This window comes from Pollachius pollachius (assembly GCF_949987615.1).
Source record: "Pollachius pollachius genome assembly, chromosome: 12".
Taxonomy (NCBI): Eukaryota; Metazoa; Chordata; class Actinopteri; order Gadiformes; family Gadidae; genus Pollachius; species Pollachius pollachius.
The window spans coordinates 8,742,356-8,758,799 of record NC_136945.1 but is presented as its reverse complement, the minus strand read 5'-3'; the positions used below and the strand labels follow the sequence as shown (position 1 = coordinate 8,758,799).

The following is a 16,444-nucleotide window of genomic DNA, read 5'->3' as shown; positions in this document are numbered from 1 at the left end:
TCACAAGACTCCTTTTAAAAGATACTTCTTTCTCGAAACTGGTTCTAACTGTTAATTATATTAGGTTCTGCACAGGTGATGAGATTTTATGATTAATGACACATGTCCTGTTGAAACTGTATTTATTTGTGTGAGAAAATATTGTCTTGGAAAGATTGAAGATCTTGCAGAACAATTTAAATTACAAGATCAAAATCTCCAATACCACCTAAAAGAAAACTAAAAATAGTAGGCTAGTGCAAACACTCACGCCTACACAATTGTGCCAACTGAATGCTAGTGAACATGATCTAAAAATTCAGTTAAGTGCCGTCACTATGACAGACCTACTGATCATCATACCCTTACTTTTTTGATTTTTGATAATATTTTACTTTTTAAATAACACTCTTCAACTGTCACACAATATAAATTAAAACCCTATAATTAGATCTTTGCATTCCTTAAATTACTTAATGTAAGCCAATATAAACACATTTACAATATTTACAAGTAATATATACAAGCACATTTCTTCAGTGGAGTAGGAATCCATACACAAGCAACAGATTTGTATAGGAGTAATGGATCATAGCTTTTCAAACATTAGTATTTTTAAACAGGTTGATTGTGCTTTATCGGATTGGAAAATTTGTAGAAATTCCTTAATATGCAATTGCAATGTCGACAACATCAAATCCTCCGCTTTGTAATTACTTTAAAACGATTACTATTTAACAAGTAGCTGCAGCGCGTCTTCAGAAAAGGTCTCAGCTGCCAATTAGGCAAACAATATCTATTTTCTGATCCATTGAATGGGAAGCACATAAACAATACAACATATAGATAAATACACATATATACATATATATATATATATATATACACACACACACACACACACACACACATATATACATATATATATACATATAAACACACACGTACACAATTTGTCATTGGCTTGAATGGGTTTCATGGCAGCCAGAATGAAAAAATAAACAAGGAACACGTTTATTTTACGTATATTGTAAGTGACGTCAAAATGGATTGACACAAAAACTATCCGAGGCCAAATATATAACTCTTGGATAACGGGGCGGACCTGATTTACCATGGAGAACCCTGGCACTCTGAGAAAAAGCAGAGACTGTTCAGAGGCCAATACAATCTATGACATCCATCCATAAAATCTATATAAATGCTTTGACTCAAGCTAATCTATTTTCCAATAAAATATTTACAATTTCTCTACTTTGAAGCCTTGTTTCACTTTGGCCTAACAACTGCTTTTTTAACACATAGCAACAGTGTTTGTGTGAAACAAATTCATGAATCAATATATTTTTTTTAGAGAAAGCACATGGGCCATATAAACAATATTCATCCCTATTTAAAAAAAACAACAACATCAAAATGGAAACCAAAAGTAACCATAAGACTCGATCACCCCTTCAGACAGATTATTGTGGAACTCCAGCTTCCATCGTTCCTTAGTTTTACAGGCCACCTGTGAACAATGCTCCTAGGTTTGCGTTTTCATATAAAATTGGATGGAGTGAAGTTGAGGTTGCCCCTCACGTGGTTCAGGTGGGCCATGGCCCGGTCGTAGGCTGTGTGGACAGATTTGCGGATGCTTGGCTTCTTTCCCTCCATGAGGCGCAGTTTGTCCACGGTGTCGTCCAGCCCCATGGGCATCAGTTTGTCCCGCGGCAGCCATTGCCTGAAGAAAAAGTTGAGAAGGGAGAGATATTTGATGTATGCACGTTTAGATTAAAAAGATAAGATTAAAAAAAGGAGGATACCGGTCCAAAGCGAGCTGGGGTCTACGTGTTTGCATTCTGGTCAAGGTGGTATTCAACGCATGTCCTCTACATTGAACCCTTCAGCATGCGAGTGGTACCTCTGTGTTGCCTAACATCGATGATGTAGAGACAAGCTTGAAGGAAAAATATCGCTCAGCAACTGTGTATTAGAACGGGGTGGGGGCCTGGAATAATTCTTTTTTCACATGGCTTAGAAGAGAAAGAGAGGAAACAGCTGACCGTCGGAGGCTGTATCATTTGTTCATCCAGTTTTCAAAATGGAACTGATGATCTGATCTCAACCGGATAGTACAATAGGCAATGCTTTAAGATCCTTACAAGGCCTTGGACTCAAATTGTTCGCCAAAGTGTGCAATTGTTTAGTGTGAAAAAAAAAAATGGAGCTTAGAAATCGCCCTTAATTGAAGCCAAAATGGACGTGTTGTGCATTGTTCATATTCTTCTACATGAAAAAAACACCTTATACATTCATTGTCAAGTGCAGTGCGGTATGATTACCCCTTAGAATCCTAACGATCGATGAAGAAGACAACATAGTAGTAGTCTAGTAACATCATGGCATTCTGGGAAATAAAACCATTTGGGGCGCAGCACCAAAACTGAGGAGTAGGCTCCAGGGTAATCCTCCTCCGACATATGTAGTTTAATTAACGTTTGCTAAAACACACATTTAACACATTTGGAGATTGACCTAAAGAAACACTGAAGAGTTGACGAGTTGTGCGAGGGTAAAACAAGTCAAGCAAGGCTGTTCCCTTGCGTTTTGTGACCACTACCACTAGTTATATTTACCTGGCTATATAGGCTTTTACACTTCTCCATGAGATTCTCTCTTACCAAGTTCTCTTTGCGTCAAAGAAGAGCACCAGGAACAGCTTCTGGCCGGCCTCCTCTTCCCTCCGAGCACACAGCTTGAGAACCTCCACAGGTGGGACTGGGATGGGGATGCCGTTGTGAAGAACACCTTCTTGGGGCATGCCTGGGTCCACAATCTGTTAGAGTGCAAGGTGAATCGGGGTCATGAATAAAAACAGCAAAAGGAGGAGAAATAACACTGACCGTTGTCCCTTGGTTTTGAATCAGCATGAGTGCTAAATTGATTAGTGTTCTTCCATTTCTATTAGTATTACATTATTATTCTGTTTAATGGAAATGCTCATCACACCCAAATACTAGTACTGGTAAAGTCTTTCTCACCATTGCTGGATATGATGGATAGCCCCTGCACTTTGCCCAAACCAAGTCCAGCGGTGTGAGTGCTGACCCGTTATCTAGAGAGAGATGTGTTGTCGTTCCTGCATACAAACAAAGAAACATGGCAATGATGCCCATGATCTGAGAGTGGGGAAGGCATTTGACAATAGGTTGTTATTCAGGAACATATCTGATTAAAGTGTGGATTGTACTCTGTAATGGTGAAGGGGATTCCTCAACTAGGGTTTTGGTAGAATTAGATTTATGAGGCCAGACCATCGTCAAATCATATATAATTTGTTTAACAAATGCCTCAATATATATATATATTGCTCATTGATTCCACATTTTTGCTTGAAAATTGTCAGGGTTTCCCCACAGCGGTTTAGGTGAGGCTCGGAGCCTCTGCTGAATGACTGAACACCTTCCAAACAAAATCAGCTCACAAAAGAACGACAATGCATGCGTTCCTTCATGTCAGCATCTACGTTAAATATATAACAATAAAGGCTAGTATTAGTGAAATAGACTATAATATAGACTAGTATATATAGACTGGTTATGCACGATATTCACATCGATGAAGAGAATGTAGAAACGTTAAAAAGGTAAAATAGTTGATTTTGTGATGCGTTTAAGCTTACAGAAAAATGGTGCAACAATTTAGTACAACAGCAAATATGCACCACAAGTACAGACGGAGAGAATAATTGCCAGCAGTGCCAGTGGTATGATGTTGTAGCTGACGTTGACAACTGGAAATTCAGCTTTTTAAAAATAATATTTATTCGTTTCAAAATGCAAACTTTTGAAGTGTTTTTCTTCACATTGTGTAACCTAGTACACTAACAGCCTGAACTGTGCAATACTTTGAAAAGAAAAGACTTTAGAGCCACTGCTATTTCACAATGGGGTTATCAAACATACAATAAGGACATTTATTGAAAATTAAACAACAAGTCAACTTGCTATGGTTTGCTATCAAAAGAATCAAACCGTCCAAGATTCAAAAGCCACCCCTAATAATTGGTGATAAGATTTAAATGTAACCATATATACCTGAACCAGCGAGGTCAACAGCGTTCTCATTGTCTGGGACCTTAGCCAAAGCAGGTTTTCCTCGACTTCGTTTGGGGGGAGAGCCACTGCAGTTGTGGAGCAAAAAGTGAGCCAGGGAGAAAGAGAGAGAGGGTGACCATGCTAGAATCCCAAACAACAAAGACCTATTCCCAATATTTAAACAAGGGAGAATTAATAATGGATACACTGGATACCAACTTGAACGTTTGGCTGTTGGGCAGGTCTGAAGGGGCGTCCTCGTGCTTCCCGAGCCCGTTCGTTAAGCCTGATCAATGACACACGTTTCACTGGGTTAGTGACCACAAAACAAACGCCCGTTGGGGAAAATAGACCCCTGCTTGGAGTGTGTACACAGAGCCGGCCACGTGCGCCTACCTTCCTGCTGGGGGTGCGTCGGGAGCGGCTTCTCTGGCTCGCCGTCGGAGCTGGGCCCTCTGGACCTCAGGCGGTGGGGGGAGGGGACGGAGGGCAGCGGTGTGAACGTGGGCGTGGCGGGCGAGGGAGCAGTGGCGCCGTCCAGACCGTTGGCCCCACCCTCCGCCGGCGACGCTTTGTTCTTGCCCGGCAGCCTGGCGCCGTTCTTGGCCTTCTTGAAGAGGACCGAGGTGCGGCGGCCCACCCCGGCCAGCGGAGTCGCGGGGCCCGGTGGGGGGGTGGGGCCCGCCCGGCCCAGAGGCGTGACCTCGTGGACCGCCTCGGGTTGGGGGCACGCCGTCTCGCCGACCTCCGCCTCGTCCTCGCCTGGGCCCTTGCCCCCGCTGCGCGCCGACCTCTGGCGCTTGTAGGAGCGGCCGGGGGAGCGACGGCCCCCGGGGGCCGCGCCGAGGACGGGGGGCTCCAGGGGGGCGTCCCCCGGCAGGGGCGACGATACCGGACCTGTGAGCTCCAACACGGGGGGAGAGCCATCTGCAGAGAAGAGGACATGAGGGGGGGGGGGGGGGGGCGGTCAGAGACGAACCCCGCCCATAGAAGGCGTGTCCTGACGGAACTACATGCTGATTTAAAGGCTGCAAAGTTCGGCTGTATTTCATTGATATCATTAATATGATTTTTCATATTTCATATATATTTTCACATTTTCAATATGTGTAAAATATGTACACATTATCATTTCATAAGATTTATATCGTTCCACACGAGGCCTCACCTGTACCCGGGGTGGAGGCGGACGTTAAAGGTCCGCTGTCGGCAATCTCCTTCTTTCCCTCCTTCCTCTCCTTCTGGACCTCGACCTTATCCCTCTCCTCCCGGTCCTCCTCCAGCTCCTCCTCTTTTGGGTCTTTCTTTGCGTTGCCGTTGACGACCTGAGCGCTGAGCTGCTGCTGGTTCATCCTCTGTCTGAGCGCATTGATCTCCCGGCGCAGCAGGCGGATGCGTTTGGTGCGCCCCCCGCTGGAGCGCATGGAGTTCACCACGTCCAGCTGGTCCAGCAGGGTCTTCAGCTGCTCCTCCGTCGTCAGGTGGAGCCGGTTCTCCGGGTCCAGGATGGAGTCGACTGTGGAGAGGAAATGGAGGTCGGTATACGATAAGCGCCGTTTCGGCTGTCGGGCGCACACTTACACAACTATTGCATGGACTTGATCAACTTCTGGATCTCTGGATATGTCATTTCTTCATTTCTGTGTCCTGGTTTTCTGTGTTTTGTAACTTAAAACACCAAAAATGGAACCAGCTTGAGAACTCTTTACTGACTTTCGCATTTTTCGCCAATTGTGCTCCACATTTTAAGACGGAGATGGTCCCCGTCCAAGCCGGCTCACCGTCGCCCCAGGAGCACTGGTTGAAGCCGTGCTTGTTGTGCGAGTCGGGGAGGTGCAGGCCGGAGCCGGGGTCCAGGCCGATGCCCTGGGCCTGGCGGTGGGCGTGTCTCAGCACGGCCCCGCCCACCTCCCGCAGCTGCAGCGCCGCCTTGTGGAACATGGTGTCCTTGGAGTTGTACTTCAGGCAGTTGGAAACCATGAGGTCGAAGTCGTGCTCCAGGTCGGCCACGGAGCAGTAGGCGTGGGCTTCCAGCTTGGCCCGCATGGTGGAGAGGTCCATGGGCTGGGAAATGAACTCTGGGTAATCTGGCACCTGGGAGCAGCAGAACAGTCACACTGACATCAATCAATGTGAAATGCAAAGAAAAAGGACACTTTTGTACCGTGAAGGTAAAACGTAATTGATAACTCATCTTCCTCTGGTTCTTGTTTCTCCCATTTGTACAAACACACACACACACACACACCTCCTTTAAAAAACCTTATAAACCAAAAACCTATAAACCAGGCCAATCTAATCGGTCAATCAATAGTTTATATAATCTCAGACATTCCTGTCCGAACTGTACTGACCTCGGCAAGATTAACGGGCTGAGAGAAGATTCTGGCGCTGTCTTTGTCCTGCAGTTGGTCCAGAGTGGAGCGGAGCAGCACCAGAGCAGGGCTCAGCTTTAGCTCAAGCACCGCCTGCTGCACCTTCATCTGCACCCATGGAAACATTGGAGGGTTAGTACATACCATACATTTACCTGGATGATGAAGCAATTGCTTTATTATATTAGAGTTGTAATGGTTTTAAATTTTACATGGAATATGTAAAATTAAAAAGGCATGGAACCAGAGTACAAACTGTGGTTCATTTGTTTTTCTAAATCCCCAAAAATGTTAATAAATGAATGGAGACCTTTCACAATTAGCCAATTGCAGGAAAAAAAAAGAGATTTTAATTAATATTAATAATATGTTAATATTTATTGTGGAGCCCTATTAACAATCGTTACATGATTACATAACCACTTATTCTTAGTCGGATAAACGTAGCACAACACATACAAGTCGATACAGAGAAGTTGCCAGGCAGCCCGAGCCTGAAGTCTTCAACTGGTAAACATTAACATGTTCTGGATCGACTCATGCTGTATACTGAAGATAGGACCATGGCATCCACCTGTTCCCTCTTTAGTCGTTCCCTCTTGCGGATGAGCTCTATCAGCAGTCTGGCTCGCTCCAGGTCCTGCCTCAGCTTCTGCCAGTAGCGGAGTTCTTCTCTGGCGGCGCACAGCTTCTCATCAGGTTCCTTCTAACACACACACACACACACACACACACACACACACACACACACACACACACACACACACACACACACACACACACACACACACACACACACACACACACACACACACACACCTTTTAAAAAACCGCATTAACCAGAAATCGACTGAAACAGGAAAGCTGGAACGTCTGGACGGAAGCGCTGGCCCTCACCAGCTCAGTGGTCTTGTGGGCCTGAAGGTGTGAGTGGAGTCGTCGTATGAGGGGCATGCCGTTCTTGGACTGCCGCTTAAGTAACCAGTAGTTATGGAGCCGCTGCATGAACTGATTCTTCCTCTGCACCACCACGCCTGTGCAGATCTTGTTGAGCCTGAGGACACCATATAGGGATGATGGTGGTTACTTGGGGTTTTTTTACTCTTTGTTTTTGCCTTGTGGCCATCTGCTTTCAAACAGAACAACATGACGCAATAAAGTAGGTGGACGATAATAATCCAAACAACCCACTGTGCTGCAGACACACTGTAACCATTTTGATAGTACCTTTTAATTAGTTTCGTTCCAACCATGTGGTGTAATAGCTGATAACACTCATGGGTTGTGAAGCAAGCAAATGAAGATGGTCGCCTCAAAAGAATGCAATGGACTTTGTGGACCTAGAATGCGCCTGCCTCAGTCCCCCGTATCATTCGCCCCCCCCCGAGGCTCTGACCTGTGTGAGGGGATCTGGGGCACCAGCAGCACCGGCAGCGCAGAGCGCCGGCCGGGCCTGCCCGAGCCCTTCTTCCCCTTCTTCTTCTGCCCCTTGGGAGCGTTCTTCTTGCCGGGGGGGGGCGGGCTCTGCGTGTACGACCTCTGGCCCCGGCTCCCCCGCCCCCCCGCCAGCCGCTCCCCCGCCGCCTCGTCGTCTCCGTGGTGGCGGGGGCCCAGCGGCGAGTGGTGCTGGCAGAAGGCCGTCTTCTTCACGGTGAAGGTGGTGCCGTTGGAGCCCGTCTCCCTGACCGGGTCGATCTTCATGAACAGGCCGGCCTTCTGCGCGCACGTCACGTGGAAGGCCCTGTAGCAGTTGGCCTTGTGGCACTGGATGGAGGCGCCGCGGCCCTTCTGCTTGCACAGGTAGCAGGTGAGCTTCCAGCGGGCGGGCGGGATGTTCTTGATGCCCTCCACGGGCTCCAGGAACACCGTGTTGGCGAAGCACACCTCGGGGATCCAGATGGCGCAGGCCACGTGCGCCCAGCGGCCGTCGCTGGTCTGCTTGAAGGCGCCGCCGCGGTTGGGGCACAGCACGCAGTCCATGGGCCGCGACGGGGACTGCAGGCAGCAGCGGCACAGCCACTGGCCCTCGGGGACGTAGGGCACGCCGTAGCACTCCTGGTGCACGGCCAGGTTGCAGATGTCGCAGAACAGGATCACGTTGCTGTTGAGGCACTCGTCGTCCAGGCAGACGCAGCAGAAGGCGTCCTCGTCGATGGCGCTCTGGGAGAGCGCCTGGCTCCGCGACTCCGCCACCGACTCGCGCTCCAGCCGGTCGATCAGCAGCTCAAAGGTCTCGGGCGACACCGAGGCGTGGCCGTCCGACACCCTCTTCTGGTTGACCATCTCCAGCCAGGCCAGGTCCTCCTCATCCATGTCGTACTCCGCCTCGCGCTCCTGCTCCTCGCTCGACCTCTCCGTGTAGTGGTAGTAGGCGGCGGGCAGCGGGGGCGCGTCCGAGGGGCACGCCGAGCTCAGGACGCGGAACACGGGCTCGGGCAGGGGCACTTGTGCGGAGGAGTGCTGGTGGGAGTCGCCGTGAGCCCCGGGCAGCTGGGCGTCGGCGCGGTGGGACGCGCTCTTGCCGTTCCTCCGGCCCTTGACGTTGGGGAGCCTCCTCCACGAGCGGGCTTTGCTCTGCATCTGCTCGCTGTTCTCCTTGTTGCTGTTGCACTCGGAGAGGTCCTGGGCCATCATCTCGTCCTCCGTCACCACCGGCAGAGGGTCCGTGATGTTGATCCGGTGGAGCCGGCCGTCCAGATCCACCTCCACTATCTTCTGGGCCTGGGCGTAGGTCAGCGTCTCCCTGGAGGGAGACAGCTGCAGCCGGTACGGTGAGGGGGGCCGGAACTGGCCTGATGACCCCCTGCCCCTTCCCCTGCCCCTGCCTCGACCCCTGCCCATGTTGAACCTGTTAACTACTGTCTCACATGCCCCTCCCCTCGCCTTCCTCATCCAGGGTTACACCTGTAATGGAAAGGCATCGGTTTCAATAGGAATCAGCGTTATCTGGCATATTAGGTGGTAGCTGATTTTATGACGTGTGTCAAACCTAGGTTAGACACACAGGTGCTCATAATTTCGGGAGTTATGATAAGATGTATTTTTAACAATTTATGTTTTTAATAATTAAAAATCACAATAATTACAATTCATATCGAATTATTCAGCATTAGTATATAACAACAATAGTAATATTGTTGGTTTATTGTGCATTATACTTAAACATACTTTGATTATGATCAGTACAATCATAAGACATTGATAATTATTTCAATAACTTCATCAAACCACACAAGTATTGGCCAAGATAGCGAAGCTGAACCAACGTCTATATTAAAAAGTACGGCCTTCATGCTACACAGCATTCTCCGGATTGGTTAAATCGGTAGTCGGTAAAATTCTCGCGTTACTTGGAGGCCAATCGTATGCCTGCATTCGCTATTCCTTTGCCCTTGTTGCTGTGCGTAGTTAGGTTGAAAGGCAATAAATACCAACCCGAGCTTTAACATTTGTCAGCCATTTTCCCCGAACAACAACAGAGACAACACTCATGTTGCAAGTTGATTAGTTGCCTAATTATATATGGCAATAGTAAACAGGTTGCGAATGCAGATCATGCATAATGTCAAACTGTATGTTATTCGCGTACACACAACACAGCAATGTGAAAATATGTGGCCTTCGCTTTGTACAGACGCGAGCGATACTACCATTGCAAACAGATTCTACACTGATGCGATAACATTTACGCGGTTGAGTAGGACACATTGAGCTTACACTCAAACTGCAATGTCTGTACCAAACCCGACCAAAATATTGGTAAAGCGGAGCAATTTACCTTGTCAAGTGCTGTCCCACAGCAATGCGTGTGCCTGGAGAAAATAAACTCTGCCCTAGCTAAATGTCAGCTAGTGACTAACTACAGGCAAGGCGGACATGCTAGCTCCTCCAGTTAGACCAGCACCAACACAAGCTTTAGCTAGCCGGTGATTTCACAGGCGACAGCGTCATCTTCAATATTTCAGTCGTCCATTATAACTTCGGACACTCGCATTAACTCCATATTATTTTATAGCTGTGGTTTATACGTTTTCAATGTTGTAGCATGTCAAACCAAGGGTAATAGAACCCTGTAGATATCAAGTTAATGGCTTGGATGAAGCTAAATATTCTGTCAAGATGGCTTGAAAAATACGCCCCTTTAGAAAAACGGACACAGCCAATTGTAGGGCGTAGAAGCACATCGCTGACAATGCGCATCAGTTCCTTATTGGTCAAAATGTACAGCGCAATGCATCGGAGTCATCTTGCATCACATACAGTGGTAAAGCGTTGAGAAAAACATTGACACCACTATTGCGCGCCTTAGCTACATTATCGCTGCCTTTGCCTTATCTTAATTATTGCAAGTTTTTTTATAATTTGTTCACAGGTGACAGGGAATTATATCACAAGGAAAATCTTATGCTGTATTCATCGTTGTTTGTATTAATATCTTTGAACAGTGAGAATTCTCGTTGGATATCTAAAATATCATATTCTAAACGTTAGGGCGTTTTTCTTCTTTAAAATGGTATACACATAGTATTTGCTATAGGTGGCTTGTATTCCATCTGACGAGGAAATCCGCAAAGATCAGATGTAGCTATACAATTACATCACTAGTCAAATTATTTTGTCATGGTCCCAGATTATTGCTTTATAATTAATTATTTTCCTTCTTTAAAATGTGACTCATGATTGAGCCATTGTACTGAAAAAATAATGTTTGTCCACTAACTCACTGTCCAATGGCTCATTTATTCATTGCCCCGGTTCATGAACAGAATTTATCTCTCACAACTCAATCTATGTATAAAAATGTTATCATGAGGAGAAACACAAACAATTAGCTATAGGTGGCTTTTATTCAGCTTGACCAGAAAATCCCCGGAGATCATATGTAGTTATACAATAACATCACCAAATTATTGCTTTATAATTAATAATTATGTAGATCATTATAGAATCGAGTTTTCACACAATTTCATTGTTACATTATATCTATAAACAGGCGTTTTAGAAGTGACCCAAAACACATAATCCCAGTATTAGAAGAAATGAGAACACACATTTCCACATCAAATTAGGATAGAGCAGGCACATTTTTGAAACATGAACAGTGCACAATATACACACAATAACTAGTATATAAAATAAAAACACCATTATATATACTTCTTATACAAAGAAATGATACATTACATACATTACATATCATACATTTTTATACATCAGATGTCTTGGTTGCCAATCTATGAAAAAGAACCACCCCATCCTCAACCCCCATCTCATTCTCCATATACTCCACCCACCAAACTTTTCTTTGCACTGTCTGGTCTTATTCTGGAAACTTCAAAACCACCTTCAGCAACGTCCAGTGCAACAGTCTTTCTGTAGAGTAAGCCGGGAAATTACATTGCTGTGTCAGGTATTTTAACAGAGATATATTTTGTTTTGTATTCTCTAATCTGGACCCTTGGTAGTATGCTTTCATTAAAATATTTTATTCATATTAGCCATGTTTGCTTCTCAAGAGTTAAATTCACTTTTTGATTGACTTTTATCAACAGTATTGTTTTGTTACTTCAACTTCATGTCTTTGATGCATTATATTAATCAGTGATGTATTGATTTTCTTCATGACTTAAAGGATGCAGACTGTTTCCATTCGCCCGCTGCTGGGACCCCTTGTGTGTGTTGCTGTGCTCCTCTTGGACTTAGGAACGTGTACTGCAGGTAAGAGGCCAATTTCTAAGTGACACTTTTCACTTAGAAGCAATACATGACCCAGCAATATCAGATCTATCCCGCAAACACGGAACGACGTTGGGTTGTTGTACCACCAGACTGCAATCTGTACTTGAGATTAAAATAAATTATAGGAAGACATCACCTTCGTAAGAATCCATTGAATGGTTTTGCAATTAGATACCATTATCATTTAACACAGGAGTGCATGCAATCTAGTTTGATTGACACATCTTTTTTCATGCTGCCAAGCTTGTGTCATTTTCACTGCTGGATACAGTCAAAGCTTCTGTGGCTTGACAATACACACATGGATCAACTGGCAGCTGGGGAGGGGACGGTATCAAATTGTCGCATCCTGTCTGGCATGCGCCCAGCTCACGGTCGTGTAGAAACAGGAAGCCAGCCAGCTGAATCTCTCACAAAAAAATGACAAAATAAATCAAGGCCATAGAACATACAAAGGGCCTGTGTTTTCAGAGAGGCCAAGAAATGACAGGAGCCCGAAGAGCTTGTCTACGTGTCATCTTTTGAAAAGGAAGAGCCGGTTGTTGTCAGGATAGCCCGGTGGTACTGATGGAGCCCGCAGGCCCCAGCCTGAATCAGGCCTTTTGATACTCTCTGACTTCCCTCCCACCTCCCAGCGGCGTGCCTTTGTGATGGCTTCAATTAACATCATCAGTTTTTGACTGGTCCTTGAGAGACTCTGGCGGTGGCAGATGATTTCAAAGAAGGCGGAATGGAGAATGGCGAGATCTGTAGGATACCGGAAACTCGTGGGTGACTCGCAGGGCATCGGCCATCAACCCAACCCCGCCTTTCACCTCATGCACTTGTAACTAAAGGGCTGAATATGGCGATTAAACAATGCACCCCTTTGATTCCGATAAATTTAGAGTGCTTTTCAACTTTGGTCAGTTGGTCGGGAGTACAGGCATGTATCCAAAAGTTCAAAATAAATTACAATGTCGGTTCTTTGTGGCAGCTCCAAAACATTAGTAATGGTGTTTTTCTTTGTGTGTGTTTGGATGCTTATTTGATCTCCCATGGTCTGGTGTTTGAACTGATGCCATTCTCCCATGCTAACAAACACTGCTTAGCAAGTCAAGTACTGCTCAATGGCTCAGAATATGAATAGAAATAAAAATATGTGTTTATTTTTGTTTTTTTAGCACAACCAGAGCTGAGGATAACAACAATAAAGGTAGAATGTTTTCCTTAGCCCCAAGCAAGTCAATCATTAGGAATTATATATATATTTATACATATATATCCATATCTAATGTGAAACTCATGTTGCATTGACTTTGCTCATATTAGCAAGATCCCTACACAATGTCCAAGGGCTCTCAGCTGGAAGGCTACTGCATGGACCTGCTCTCTGAGCTGGCCAAAAAGATGGGCTTCAGGTTCAAAGTGCACCTGGTGAAGGACGCATCTTATGGTCGACAGGACGAGAGTGGGAACTGGAACGGGATGATCGGAGAGGTGGTTAGAGGTGTAAGTAAAGGGCCCTAGCCCTAACCACACAAACAATGTGTATTATAATGTCATTTCACTTGAATAGTATACTGTAGTTACTTTGGTTACGGTCGGCTAATGCTATTTAACGCGTTTTCAACATTTGGCCCCTATTGCACTTCTAAGTTCTAACCGTCACCAAATGAATGGATCACTCTTCTGTGTTGCTTCTCAGGGTGTCTGCCCTTTGGATTTAGATTTGCTTTCCTTGCCCTTCTTAGACGGCTTGCAGTTTGCAGGGATGTAATTCAATAGCCTCTGAGACTGTAACTTTATCATGGGCTGAATGTGGATGCGTCCTGATATGTTTTCCTCCATGCCCCCTAGGAGGCAGATCTGGCAGTGGCCCCTCTGACTCTGACAGCTACTCGGGAGAAGGCGGTCGCCATGACCAAACCTTACATGCAGACGGGCGTCAGCATCCTGCTGCGGAAAGACGTCTCAGAGTCGGTCTCTTTCTTTGATTTCCTCAGCCCTTTCTCAGCCCAGACCTGGATCGGCATCCTCCTGGCCTACCTAGGAACGGCCTTCTGCATCTTCTTGTCCGCCAGGTCAGGAAGCCTTGTGTTGACGTAGAATCGAGCACAGACCGTTTCCTTTTTAGATGTGGTTCTTTTGGATTAGTGTCAAAGTGTAATATATGTCATTGTGAAACAATGTGCAGACTCAGCCCTTGCGAGTGGAGGAGAGGAGAGGAGAACAACTTCAGCCTGCTCAACAGCTTGTGGTTCGCAGCTGGAGCTCTCACCCTACAAGGTAAATTACATCAAAAGAAAAAGAACAAAAGGCAGACATGTCACCCAACTTCCTTTAAAACCATCCCCAAAATTGCGGTTTCAGTTCACTTCAGCTGTTCTTTTGTGTCTGTGCTTTGTCTCTTCTTTGGTCAGGCGCGGGCCCTCACCCCAAGGCTCTCTCTGTGAGGATTGTCTGCTGCAGCTGGTGGCTGTTTGCTGTGGTGCTGCTGGCCTGCTATTTCGCCAACCTGAGCTCTTCCAAGGCCTCAGAGTCCTCACAGGTGACGGTGAAAGGATTCGAAGACCTGGCCAATCAGGACGGGATGGAGTACGGCTGCCTGGCCGGCTCCTCCACCCTTGCCTTCTTCAAAGTAAGCCTGGCGTGTCGGTTGTTTGCTGTCACTCAAAACATCTAGCACACATGTTCTAGATCACAACCCTTCCATACCGTCTCTATTGTAATGGCCTTTATGTTTGTGGGCAGAATTCCAACAATCCAGCCTACCGCAGGATCTTCGAGCACATGGAGAGGGCCAATAGTTTTGTGGCATCTATGGACGAGGGCGTCCGCCGGGCTAGGGAAGGGAACTTTGCGTTCATTGGAGAGTCTGTGTCGCTGGACCTGGCGGTGGCTCGCCACTGTAACTTGGTCAGAGCGCATGAGGTCATCGGAATGAGAGGGTACAGCATCGTAGCCCCACTAGGTAAGACTAATTCAAGGCTTGATCAAGTCTTCAGCCATTATCAAAAAGCTCAATGACAGTTTTGGATTAGTTGTAGTTGTTTATAAACATTTTGAAGATATATATGTATATATTTATATATATATATATATATATATATATATATATAATATACAAATATTTGATTATTCATTACTTTGTTATCCCAGGCTCGCCTATAATAAAGAACCTCAGCGTAGCCATCCTGCAGCTGAGTGAGGCTGGGGAGCTGTCCTACCTGCGCAGCAAGTGGTGGGCCAGCAGCTGCCTGGCGGACTCAGCCAGGTCCGCTGCCCTCCAGCCCCACAGCCTGAAGGGCATGTTCCTGGTGCTGGCCCTGGGGCTGGTGCTGGGCATGGTGCTGGCTGTCCTGGAGCTCACCTCCAGGAGCCGCAGCACCGCTGGCGACCAGAGGGTAGGTGCATTTACACACACACACAGTATACTGTGCATAGCGGACATACCATGTGATGCAGGCAAGTCGTTCAAACAAACCACTACAAATGTGTGTTTAACTGTTTGTACATTTGGTCGTATTTTGAAAATGTTTCATCACTCCCCCCCCCCCCCCCGCCCCCCCCACACACACACACACACACACACACACACATACACCTACCGTATATTTTCATGTTGATTCATTCATTCAGTATTTTACACCTCTTTCAGAAATCCTGCTGTACTGTTCTGGCTGAAGAACTGAGTCAACGCTTGAAGACCCCTAACACAAACACATCTCAGGAGCCGTCGGACAAAGAGAGCGCATAAGTACATGTCAGTGTTCCTCAGGCCTGACCTCACTCAAGAAGCCTGGACTGGTCGCTTTTAAGCGCACTGGAATAATAGCTGCAATGTTGTCAGCGTGCAGGATAACATTGCTTTAGAATTGGTGTTCATCAATTGTAGAATCTAATTCAATATTAATATATTATTTTAGGTGTTTTGTGCAGAATGTATTTCTAATTAATAGCAAACCTGTTGAAGGACATAATGGCAAGCATGTTATATATGACGTTTATTAATTCTTAAGCATCAGCTTTGCTGAATAAGCACTTTCACATATATCATTATATCAATATATTGTTAGAAAAATATGCTGAATTGAATGTACACCTCAGGCATTCAAGATAAATTAAAAAGTATACCTGCATATATATATACTACATTCTAACCCTTTCAATAGAAATGTATGCCTATGCACTATACATTTTATCTATATGGTGGCTTTGTACAGTTGGCAATAGCATCACATATCTGTTATATACGAACATACAAAATATGCTGCCTCATCATAAGGTATA

At 45.8% G+C, this 16,444-nt stretch overlaps 2 protein-coding genes across 4 annotated transcripts; one reads left to right on the top strand and one right to left on the bottom strand.

The window, feature by feature from the left end:
* Positions 1-190: 190 nt before the first annotated feature.
* On the bottom strand, positions 191-10,519 carry brpf3a (bromodomain and PHD finger containing, 3a). Of its 3 annotated transcripts, none has more exons than XM_079747291.1 (13): positions 10,212-10,519; positions 7,830-9,337; positions 7,331-7,487; positions 7,008-7,139; positions 6,413-6,541; positions 5,840-6,152; positions 5,233-5,574; positions 4,455-4,985; positions 4,278-4,344; positions 4,059-4,144; positions 3,003-3,100; positions 2,643-2,797; positions 191-1,702 (listed from the first exon to the last, which is right to left on the bottom strand). In XM_079747291.1, exons 2-13 carry the CDS (start codon positions 9,323-9,325, stop codon positions 1,519-1,521), a joined length of 3,690 nt encoding a protein of 1,229 aa, XP_079603417.1. In that variant the 5' UTR covers positions 9,326-9,337; positions 10,212-10,519; the 3' UTR covers positions 191-1,518. The 3 variants fall into 3 exon arrangements, with proteins under 3 accessions (XP_079603417.1, XP_079603416.1, XP_079603415.1); XM_079747290.1 differs by having other exon boundaries at positions 5,227-5,574; positions 7,008-7,136; XM_079747289.1 differs by having other exon boundaries at positions 192-1,702; positions 5,227-5,574.
* A 1,547-nt stretch (positions 10,520-12,066) lies between these two features.
* Positions 12,067-15,911, top strand: grik6 (glutamate receptor, ionotropic, kainate 6; the record flags this gene model as incomplete). The annotated part of the gene is made up of 9 exons (XM_079748120.1): positions 12,067-12,151; positions 13,336-13,367; positions 13,484-13,663; positions 14,012-14,235; positions 14,349-14,440; positions 14,575-14,792; positions 14,906-15,125; positions 15,314-15,558; positions 15,813-15,911. 9 exons carry the CDS (start codon positions 12,067-12,069, stop codon positions 15,909-15,911), a joined length of 1,395 nt encoding a protein of 464 aa, XP_079604246.1.
* Between the last annotated feature and the right edge of the window lie 533 nt (positions 15,912-16,444).

Bases quoted from the DNA above. Each gene is read 5' to 3' on its own strand.
- brpf3a (XM_079747289.1), bottom strand. From the start codon at position 9,325: ATGAGGAAGGCGAGGGGAGGGGCATGTGAGACAGTAGTTAACAGGTTC. The intron at 7,140-7,330 runs GTGAGGGCCAGC...TGTGTGTGTTAG, and splicing joins CCCACAAGACCACTGAGCTG to AAGGAACCTGATGAGAAGCT. The intron at 2,798-3,002 runs GTGAGAAAGACT...GCACTCTAACAG, and splicing joins ATCCATCATATCCAGCAATG to ATTGTGGACCCAGGCATGCC.